The 12,032-nt window shown below is 32.1% G+C and overlaps 2 protein-coding genes and 1 long non-coding RNA gene across 4 annotated transcripts; all 3 read right to left on the reverse strand.

Annotated features, from left to right (window-relative positions):
- Positions 1-1,545: 1,545 nt before the first annotated feature.
- Positions 1,546-2,574, reverse strand: LOC118487445 (F-box protein At3g08750-like). The gene has a single exon (XM_035984300.1). It carries the CDS (start codon positions 2,572-2,574, stop codon positions 1,546-1,548), a length of 1,029 nt encoding a protein of 342 aa, XP_035840193.1.
- A 902-nt stretch (positions 2,575-3,476) lies between these two features.
- LOC110909608 lies at positions 3,477-4,185 on the reverse strand. 2 transcript variants are annotated; one of them, XM_022154473.2, is made up of 3 exons: positions 4,111-4,185; positions 3,939-4,025; positions 3,477-3,825 (listed from the first exon to the last, which is right to left on the reverse strand). In XM_022154473.2, the coding sequence occupies exons 1-3, from the start codon at positions 4,159-4,161 to the stop codon at positions 3,583-3,585; spliced, it is 381 nt and encodes a 126-aa protein (XP_022010165.1). In that variant the 5' UTR covers positions 4,162-4,185; the 3' UTR covers positions 3,477-3,582. The 2 variants fall into 2 exon arrangements, with proteins under 2 accessions (XP_022010165.1, XP_022010164.1); XM_022154472.2 differs by having other exon boundaries at positions 3,477-3,831.
- A 3,283-nt stretch (positions 4,186-7,468) lies between these two features.
- LOC118487197 lies at positions 7,469-9,309 on the reverse strand. The gene is made up of 3 exons (XR_004880745.1): positions 9,070-9,309; positions 7,885-8,330; positions 7,469-7,535 (listed from the first exon to the last, which is right to left on the reverse strand). It is a non-coding gene; the product is annotated as an uncharacterized LOC118487197 (long non-coding RNA).
- Positions 9,310-12,032: the final 2,723 nt, after the last annotated feature.

Raw genomic sequence — 12,032 nt, forward strand, 5'->3', positions numbered from 1 at the left:
TTCAAGGTATTTACCTCTATAAACCCTAGCATATTATACATCATACTATTTTGTTCGACTAGGGTTCTTCATATTCGATTAATACATTCTTTGATTATCGATTAGGGTTAATGAATGTGGATGTTCATTTGATAAATAACCTCCGGATTTTAGGGTTTGAGTTATTCAAACATGTCAGAACTGTATTAAGGCAATTTTAGGGTTAACGGTTGTGGATTGATATTATTATGCTTATTCATATTCGATTAGAGATATTCGGAATTTAGGCCTTCAGTTATGCAAACATGCCAGATCTGTGTTTCGGTAGATTGATGGGCTTAGGATTTTTCGTTGTCCTCAATATGTTACAACCGAGTTAAAGACATGGCATAGATAAGCTCTAGAACATAAACAAATGGGGGCTGGGTTGGATCCAAAACTTGGCAGACACTTTGAAAGTTTTATTTGTTATGCTTATGACAACATCATTGAATCAGTAGTAAGGGTTTCTCTGTTTTAATGGGCTAACAGGAGGGATCATATGAAAGACAGAAGCTAGGCTTATCCCTGACAGTTTGAATCAGCTTACGGACATATTGTGAATCTTGCAACCCATGCTCTTAATAAAAAATTATGGCACTGTAAGTCTTTCTAACCACTGATTCATACTTCTTATTATGCCTATGTGTTTGCTTTAATAAAACATTGTTTAAATTTAAAGGTATAATTTGCACAATTTATGTTTTTCATATAAGTTATAGACTGCGTTTTAGATATAACACTTGAGAGTACTTAGCTTTGATCTGACACTGGTAGAATGTTCACATTTAATAAGAAATCGGTCTACATGTATTTGAACATATAGCAAACACCTAAATGGTTTTGATTCTATTGTTTAAACTAAAAAAGCAAACACACAATCAATTTGATTTGTAGAAAAAAGATGAATTAAAAAGATTAGGAAAACATACCTTAATTCTCCAACTGGCTCTCCAAAGCTACTCAATATGATGATTTTTATGGTAAACAAAATTCGAAGAAAGAAAGACACTGTAAGGTCATAGAACTACATTATATAGAGCTAATATCCGAATTTTTCTCATGGAAGTTAATATTAATTCAGACAGTTAATAAATAATGGGATAGTGGGAAAGTGGGCTAAACTGAAATATATTTAAAATAACTGCATAATCAGTTACTAAACCTATAAGTTTTATATACCAGCTAAATTTTCATTTGAATTTTTTATAAACAAAGCTGAACTTCTGTAAATGTATCAACAAAAATATCAAAATATTTGATAATTACACTAATGAAGACATATTTATTAAAAACTTTTATGTGTACTGACAATGGAATACAATAACAATAAAAAATATAATTTTATATTTATCTAAACATAATATATAAGCAATTCTTTATAAACAAATAATACACAAACACATAGTAGAGAAAAAAGCATACATTAACTAAAAAAAGAACATTACATCCGATGAAGGAATTTTTCAAAATTCAACAAACATTTCGAAGCAAAAAAAAAAAAAAAGGATTACCAAACAACATGTATTACTGAAGACTTGCTGGCACAATAGTTTCCACATACATTGCTGTCCGTATAGCATGATTCCAATCGCTTGGTATGAAAAGGTCACACGTCTTCTTGTTCAAATCTATTTCATAAACCTCACCCCAATCTGTCATCACAAAACACTTTTCTTCTGAACTAACATGTGTAATTGAGCACCAAACTGGCGTTGGAATATAACTGATCTTCGGAAACAACATGACCTTCGACCAATGCTCATCTTCATAACGCCATAGATCCACAGCCATATCTATAAACCCATGACTAACAAACACGTGAAGTTTGTTATTCATATTAACCAAGTTCCCCTGACATGTTTCACCATTGCCAACATATGGAAACCCTATTTCTGAAAACGTCTCTGTATTCACATCAAATCGAATTATGACAATATCACCAGCAAGCCAAAACTGGAATACAGTAAAATATAAACCATCCTCACAAAAAGTCCCCCCCGACCACACATAACCATTAGTATGGTAATGCCTTTTTTGTAAAAACGGTATTCTCTTCCAATGACTGGTCCTCCTTGAATAAGCCATAACATCAACTGTAAAACGACCACGTTTTATATGTAAAACTCTGTAATCATTAGAGGAATCGATGTATAGGCCAACAGCATCGGAATAGATTTTGAAAAAACCATAAGACTTAGAATCAGATATGTTGATGCAGCTACGGATCAACGGATTCCAAATAAGCATTTCAAACGTATTGCGTAAACAAACACATAAAAGCCCATTCAAGCTTGATAAAATCCACACATCAGAAGGGCGAACATGAAACGGTAGGGTAATCATGGTTTTCTCATCGACTAAATCAACAGTAGTGCTGGAAATAAAGCATGATTCCTGTCCAATACTAAGAATTTTTTGTCTAGACCCCTTACACATATGTCTACAGTGCATCATGACAAACTCCTTCGACGATATACATGACAACCATTCTTTACATACCTTCTTTGCACGACCTACACATTTTGCAGGAAGTCTTGGCAGTATCTCTGACATTATTAAGTCAGGACCAAGGTCAGGCAACTTAGTGTTCGACTCAGAGGCTGAGTAGAGGCACCCCTTCAACTTTTTCATAACTCAATAGTTTCTGATATTATATCTAGAAATACAGTAATACACGAATTTTAGGGATATTAGTGATATCTTATATAGAGCTACATGTCCGACTTTTAATGAAAACAGTTAATTTATTGAATAAAACATAGGTAGTTATTCAATCATGGGTTAGTGAGCAAGGATCATGACAAGTGGGTAAGTGGACTGACTTAGAAATAAACTTAACATAACCGAACGATTATATTAATTTCTAAAACCCTAAGTTAGTTACTTGATCATCGCTTAGTGGCCCGATGATCATGGTAACGTGACTAAGAAGGCTGACTTCAATATTAATTCAGTATAACCGACTATTTATATGTTTTTTTTCTTCAAAATATCTTATTCTTTTCCCCTTGTTATTTATATAACTGAATGCTATTTTGAATTTTCACTCTAAATAATACAAAACTTATTATTTTAAAAAAACCTATAAATGACTAAATACTTTTTAAAATACCTAAATAGGCCTCTTGTTTGAGAACACGGAATTTGTTAACATGAAACAGGATATTATTGGGTACTAAATTTTTTTAGATTGTTTTTCTATGACTTATGTGTAACTACTTATATAACTGTTGAAGTTATGCATATCTGGAATTTTATTTACGTATTTTGAAAGTAAAAGAAGATTTAACCTTTATAAACATACATACAAATTGGTGAAAACCACTACCTATATTTTCTTTTTTTTTCATAACAGAAATATTTATTATTAAATAAACAATTAATCATCAACATATATGTAATAAGTAATATAGTTAACAGATAAAACATAGAAAAATAAATTGAAAAAAGGAAACTACAATTAAACTAAAAATAGATGAACAAACAAACCTTAACAAACACTGACTTGAAAGGCAAAACATAAAAGATGACTATGACAAACAGGACTTAAACTGAGTAAACTTAAAATTCAACCCATCCAACATGATCGTTGCAATTTTTAGATATACGTGGAATCTTTGATCTTTTCAATGGACTATCCAAAGAGTCTGCTGTATCACTTAACTCAGACTCCAAATCATCTTGTTGTTTTGCCTTAGAATCATCTTTCTGACCATTCGAATCTTCACTTTGGGTAATATCAATGACCTCATCCCATTTCCAAGTTAGGAGCGCATGCTTTCTTTTAGCTTGCTTTTCTATGTTCTGAAACTACAAGAACTAAAAACATTAGTATAATACATTTTAAAAAAACATAAAGGTGTGAAACAATCATTATGCACTTATGCAATGAAAACTTTATTAAAAAAAAACACCACCTGTTCAATAACCTCCCTATGCATTTCAGATTTGAATGGACTAAAATACTGTCCATATGAAATGATCTCTACACTTCCACTGTCCGTCTGAAACAATAAATTGATAGAATTTAACAAATCAGACTAAATATCAAAACAAATTTTATACATTAGTTGTGACTTAAAACGTTACCTTCGGAGAATCTTTCATTGGGCTGCATATTTGATTCTTCTTCGGTGTCATTGCATCAAAACCCAGCTGAAAAAATTACAATTGCTACCATATATTAGAAGACTAAATATTTGGTGCAATTCACAAACAATTAGAAACCATCCACATGCTTTGCTAACTAATAATTAACATTCCAACTTACATTCCAACTTACTTTCTTTGTAGGCTGATCTTCTTCATAAATGTCCACGAAGTCATCCGAGATATCCATTGCTGCAGATGTGTTGCTGTATGAATACAGGAAGAGCGAAAAAAATTTAGAAGATTACACTACCTGAACTTGTATTATATAGGCACCAAAAAATGCAGTTAAGTGTCCACTAACCCACTAACTCCCTGAAAATAAGGAACACATTTTAAACCGCATTGCAACCTGCATTTCTGATTGGTACATCTTGATAAACTGCAGAAAACCGCAAGATCATGGGTGAGAGAGTGCTGAACTGCCGAGAACCGCTGCTTCTAGAAGGAATTTAGAGACTTTAAACGGCTGAGATTAAAAGTTGATGACTTTCTACGGCTGTAATTAGCCCAAAAGTTGGTTAGCATCAACGGGAACAATATAATATAGAATTATTTAATCAACTCTAACATAAAATTTCTTTTTTTCTTTTACCACTTTCTTATAATTGTTTATCGAAGGGCTAAACACACTAAGGGGCTGTTTGGGAACATCTAAATGGTTAAGTGCTGAACCAGTAAGATGTCTGAACCATTAAGTGATGAATCAGTAAGAGATCTGAACCATTAAGAGCATGTATAATGTTTAACCGTTCAGAGGCAAATGTTTACATATTCAGATTAGAGGTCTTAACCATTCAGACGTTGTATAAATCTTAACCATTCAGAGGCAAATGTCTGAACCATTCAGACATCTACTCGTGAAACAAACAGTCTGAACTATTAAGTACTGAACTAGTAAGAGGTCTGAACCATTAAGAGACTCGTTAAAAGGTAAACAAAAAGCCTCTAAATGTAGGAAACATTGCATTTCTTTTAACACTTTAAATCATTGTTATTACGTAGTTTTTTTTTTTTCTTTTTTTTTATTTAACACACTATTCTTCGTTTACTTTAAATCATTGTTAATTCATAGTTTTTTTTTTTTAATTTTAATTTAACATACAATTCTTTTGTGTAAACTATTATATATATTGATTTCGAGGATTGATGAATAATAACTTTATTTTTATAATAATATATAGTTTTTTATTATTTAATATATTATAATAGTTTATTATTATATTTACTTTTAATAACATATTTTTCTTTTTTTTTAACATCTATTTCATTTACCTTTTTTAATAATTGTTTTTTCTTTTTTCAACATATATTAATTTATTGATTAATTTGTTACTTCTTTAATAAGTTACGTTTTTAACTTTTATCTAAAAACTTAAGTACGTAGTTGTGCTTGATTTCTTTCCCTCTCATTCCGTTATAAGTTTGTTAAAACGAGGTTATACTCAAAATAAAGTATTTATTTGGTATCATAAAAACGGTACGATGATAAACAACATGCTTTATTTTTAAATCATGTTTGTTTTACATTATCATTTGCTCGGTTACGCCGCAACACGCGATATAAAAAATCTAGTTTTTATTTAAACTTTATCAAGTTACTACTTTATATTACATCAATTGCTAACCAAAACTATAATACACTAATGAATTTAGAATATGAATTGATAGTGACTCTCCGGTTGAATACTTCTGGTTCCGTGACTATACATATGTTATAATTTTTTTGAGATAGTATACCTATACAAAAACTAAGATAGGCTCATTTAGAAAACAATTTTTAAGTATTAGAAGTTAACTTATTAGATTTAGTTAGCCTAACGACACATTTTTTTGAACTCGGACAGGGAACTTTGATTCTCTATATATTGATTTCGATGATCGATGAATAGTAACTTTATTTTTATAATAATATATAGTTTTTTATTATTTTATTTTATTATTTAATATATTATAATAGTTTGTTATTATATTTACTTTTAATAACATATTTTTCTTTTTTTTAACATCTCTTTCCTTTACCTTTTTTAATAATTGTTTTTTTCTTTTTTCAACATATATAAATTTATCGATTAATTTGATACATCTTTAACTAGTATTAAGCCCCCCGCGTTGCGACGGGGGCGTTAAACCATGCCAAAGTGATCACTTAAGCCTCCCTAAGTGAGTATCAGCCTTCTAGCTTTATGTCCATGATCTTGAATAGTTTCTTTGCTTCTCTCAATTGAGACCTGGTCCAACAAATTGCACTCTTCACCACACCGTTTATTATCAATGGCACGTTGCTCTGTAATGAGTTCTAACAACACTTATCTGGTAATCTCCATTTTGAACTCCAAATACTAATACTAAAATTCTAATAAATAAATATGATGATATATGGGGGAGGCAAACGTTCCTGGATATCACTATACAAACCAATTATTAATTCCTCATGCAAATTAAGTTATGGTCATTAGAATATGACATTTCACCCATGTAATGGTAAAGGAAGTTTATTGACTTGCAGCCAATTTAAGTCAATAAATACACCCATCCCCTATGTCTAGAATCATTCACAAACAACAAAAACTAAAACCCTTATATCCCATCACCTAGATTATATATATGAATATCACAACAATCTCCCATCCCTTCTCTTCCTGCTATCAACAGTCTTCTTCCTCTTATTCGTCTTCAAACAAAGAAAATTGTTTTTTTTTCTAAGAGCCTCAAAAACCTTCCACCAGGTCCACCAAAGTTGGCAATAATCGGAAACTTACATCAAGTGGGGACAGGCCTCATGTTTCCATCGCCAACAGGGTGACTTTCAACGTGTTATAAATGTTTGACCTGTTCTACCTGTTAGCTATCTTTTTTTATTTGACCCGATTGAGAAAAGGCGGAATCCAGATTGACCCATTAATAAGCAAACATGTTGCCATGGCTACTTGTAAGCAAAACCATACAAACCCGCTGGTGCAATCCAGAGTTTGCAATAGTCTTGGTAGAGCTCGAACAGGAAATTTTGCAGCGGCACAAAGAGGGCTATGTCTTATCACGCGCGCACACGGGAATACTCATACCTGCAATTTGAAAAAAAAAAGTTTTCACTTCACTGCATAATAAGTGTTATTCAAATCTAAGACCCCACATGCATTATAACACTCATCAAATCCCACACTTAAACAATAAAACATCAGTAAATGAAATTGTATAAAAGAAATTTAATCTTAGATATATAGCAAAAATGAATGAACGTTGACAAAAAAAAAACAAAAAAGTTATTCATACCTCACGGGTCAAACAACGGCTTCAATGGCTGAGGCTTCTCTAAGTGCTTGAAGGGCAATCTTCTGAGCGGTTTCGCGTTGCTGTATAGCTTTCTGAAATGATATATTATTATTTTTCTCATAATTTAAATAACATAACTCAGAATCGGTTTCTTAAATTTGAATACAGTTTCAAAACTTTTGAATTTGAATAACCCGTGGAACAAATTATAACTTTTGAAGTCTGTTTATAAGGCCAAAAATTCGAATAGGATTGTAAAAAAAGGGTGCTACTTTCTACACCCCCCCTCTATTTACTTTTTTCACCCCCCTCCTCTCACATACTTACAGGTGGGGCCTGTGTGGGACCGACAGTTTTCCTCTCACAAGGGGGGGTGTAATCAGGAAGGAGGGGGGGGGGTGTATAGAATGGGCCTAAAAAAAATGCAGCATTTTAATTTACCTTTCCCAGAAGGCCAAGTTCTCTTGGTATATTAAATGATATGTCGGTGTCCCTATTTGGACAATTATGTTGTGAAGCCATATATGAGTTTGAATAACTCTTCGTCTTTGAACCAACACTTGGTGAAGACGACATTCGCGTGTTCCTAGAATTTGGAGACGGTGTTGTGCCTTTCTTTTCTTTCAATAAAGAGTTTCAATGTATTCAAGATAACTGAACTTGGTCATTCTTCAAAAAGGTTACAGGACATTCACATGTCTATATGCTAAGATAGTTAAGATTTCAAATAAAAACTAATAACCATAAAGTTAAAACTATATGTACTATGATTCACAGAAACAAACCCTAAAATACGGCTGCGATCGGCGGCGGATAGAACCACCGCCGCTTGAATCTAGCTGCCTAACCTTTGATCTCTTCAAAACATTCAATGCAGAAGGATTTGTCTGCCAAAAAACAAATTGTTAGTTTAAAAACGTAATCAATCAAAGAACAAATTTTATCAAGTTTTCTTTTTTAATCCAATTTCTTAAACCAAAAACAAACAATGTCAATACTCGTTATGGATTTTAAGTATCAATCCATTAGCCTTAGTAACCTTAAGTTTTCATTTCCTTTGCTATGTAGAAGTGTTGTAATACTTTATTTTAGAACGCAAATCTACACATCTCTACATGAATCTTGAAAAGTTTCAAACTTTCTGTTTTGAAAATTTTGTTGTTTTGAACTTTTCTTTGTGTTTGTGGGGCTAGATAGTGAGGATCTTTTAATCTTTAACCATTATGAAGCACAAACACATTGTAAAAATGGCAGCCGTTGCCCACAACATCAAAAACGCAATGTGTGACTTGCAATGACTCTATTTTTGCTATCTTCACTAAGACATTGTGGTCACTTCGCTTGCTACATAATGCTTTATTTTGGGAAAGATGTCCCAAATAGCAAAAACCCAAGGTTTATACAACTCCAACATTGATGCTAATGTGGATGGACTCACTGTGACTGCGGATGCCAGAGTTAACATAAGCATTCCACTTATTTACCCTCCCCAATATCTTCATGAAAGCATAAAAGTTTGAATAACATTTGACCAACATTCTAACTCAGTGAGCAAAAAACCCTAGTTTCACTTAACCCTCTATGCAAATATTCAAGAATGATGGGAGGGTTGATAAAAAGACAAACCTGAAACACCAAGAACAAATCAGATACGTGAGAAGCTAAGCAGAGAAGATCAGACATGAACCATTCTGAGTTTACCTTCTTGGCGGCGGATTGCGACAGAGTTACTGCAGGTTTTCGTCGGACGGATGGGAGTTAGTCGTCGGATAACGCGGCGTAGAGACCGAAGGTGTTGTGACGATGAACTGGTGGTGAAGTGGAGGTGTGCGACGGAGACGAATGTGTGTTGTTTTGGAAGCGAGAGGTTTCGAAGTGGAAGTGTTTTGGTGGTTGTTGTTGAGATGTTGTGACGCATGGGTTAAGCTTCTGCAAGAATGGAACACGTATGTACAGGCAATACGTGGCAAAGAAAACCACACAACAGAGTAGAAGACCATTATGGCAGAACCGTAAATAGCATCTTCATTTTGGCCCATTAATACACTGTTCCTAAGCATCTACCTGAATTGTATATATATAATAATAAGTTACGTTTATAACTTTAATCTAAAAACTTAAGTATGTAGTTGTGCTTGATTTTTTCCCTGACATTCCGTTATAAGTTTTGTTAAAACGAGGTTATACTCAAAATAAAGTATTTATTTGGTATCATAAAACACGGTACGATAATAAACAAAATGCTTTATTTTCAAATCACGTTTATTTTACATTATCATTTGCTCGGTTTCACCGCAACGCGCGATATAAAAAATCTTGTGTTTATTTAAACTTTATCAAGTTAATACTTTATATTACATCAATTGCTAACCAAAACTATAATATACTAATGAATTTAGAATATGAATTGATAGTGACTCCCCGATTGAATACTTCTGGTTCCGTGACTATATATATGTTATAATTTTTTTGAGATAGTATACCTATACAAAAACTAAGATAGACTCATTTAGAAAACAATTTTTAAGTATTAGAAGTTAACTTATTAGATTTAGTTAGCCTAACGGCACATTTTTTTGAACTTGGACAAGGAACTTTAATTCTCAGGGCCAGCCCTGATTTGGAACAGTAAGTCAATGGTTTGTTTGCTAAAGAAACATCAACCACATAATGCAAAACAATATTAACTGTATAAACTGATGTTTTGAAAACCGGTCCAGACCGGGAGTTTGGGGTATGTCCGGTCCGGTTCACCCCATCAAACCTGTTTTTAGTCATACTTGTTGGTTGAACTAAAACCCGACTGTTTGACCGTTTTTTGGAACACTAAGTCAATGGTTTGTTCGTCTGCATGATGCAAAACAATAATAATCATTGCAATTCTATAAATCAATGTTTTGAAAATAGGTCCGGACTGGGAACCGGGGGTACAACCGGCCCGGTTCACCCCATCAGACTATTTGACTATTTTGAGTCAACCCTGCTGGTTGGACCGAGAACCCACGGCTCCACCGGTTTGCCTATTTTTATTAAATAATTTCAATTTTATTTTATTTGTTTTTATAATATTTACGGAATCAGCTGGTTTGACCAGCCTAACTAGTGAACTAGTAAGAATACCAGTTCGACGTCCAGCCCGACACGAAAACATTGATATAGATACCAAATTCAATACAGAAACTCATTAACTTTTTCAACAAAGGATTTCACATGGAACATTGATTAAAGAAAACAAGAATAGTAAATCCTATATATGCATATGCGCAATATTCAAATATGTGTATATTTTTATCTATACTACTAGATAAAACAATTTTTATGGACAACCATGTAATTTAACTTCCAATTTAATATACTTAGGAAAATCTATAATGCATTTGATACACGTTTTGATGCATAAATAACTTGTTTTTACCATTTACGTCTATCTTATGATATTAATTAAATATACAATAAATGTAATATTGAATATACATAGTTTTTAATGAAATAAGTTTTTGAAATATCATTTTCATTTATAACATAATAACGTGTTGAATCTAACACTGTAATTTTAAATTTCTTGTGCTCGTTTTTCCTTTAATAATACGCTGGTATTTTTTTATTTTTTTCAAATGACAACGCTTACTCTACTCTATAGACCTCTCCCTTAAGAGGCATATGCCTCTACCAAGTGGGCTAACCTTACATTGGCGGATATGTTGGTATTTAATAATACCAATATAATACATTTGGTCGGGTCAATCGGGCAGCAAATCACGTCGGAACACGCCATAGAAAAAGAGTTATTTTGGTTCGAGTCAAAATGGGTTCGGGTCAAAATAATTCTGGATTGAAACAAATCACATAATTTTTAATATTTATTAATTAGTTGAATTTACAAATATAATTTTTATTTATTAATTAATATTTAATATTTCATTTTAACTTTCTTTTATTCCCTTTTATTTTAATAATACATATGGTGTTTAATAATACGTATTAATTGGGTCAGGTCGGGTCGGGCAACATGTAGCATGAGAACAAGTCACATAAAAATGGTTGTTTTGGTTCGAGTCAAAACGGGTCCGCGTCAAAACAATTTTGGGACAGAGAAGGTCACATAATATTTAATATTTATTAATTAGTTAAATTTAAATTTTATTTTAAATTTCTTTTATTAATTTTTATTTTAATAATATGTTTTGTATGTAATAAAACTTATTGGTCGGGTCAGGTTGGGCATCATGTCACATCAGAACATGTCATAAAAATAGTTATTTTAGTTCGAATTAATATTGATTCGTGTCATTAGTTAGTTAGATTTAATATATTAATTTTGAACTTCTTTTATTCATTTTTCTTTTAATAATACGCTTAGTGTTTAATAATACGTATTGGTCAGGTTAGGTCGGACATCATGTCTCGTCTATTAAGATCACATAAAAAGAATTATTTTGGTTGGAGTCAAAACGGATTCAGGTTAGAACAGTTTTGGACTAAGTCGGTCACAAAGTATTTAATATTTATTAATTAGTTGGATTTAAAATTTTAATTTTAAATTTTGTTTATTCATTTTGCGATTAATAATATGTTTAATATTATTAATA

This window comes from Helianthus annuus, chromosome 15, assembly GCF_002127325.2.
Source record: "Helianthus annuus cultivar XRQ/B chromosome 15, HanXRQr2.0-SUNRISE, whole genome shotgun sequence".
Classification (NCBI taxonomy): domain Eukaryota; kingdom Viridiplantae; phylum Streptophyta; class Magnoliopsida; order Asterales; family Asteraceae; genus Helianthus; species Helianthus annuus.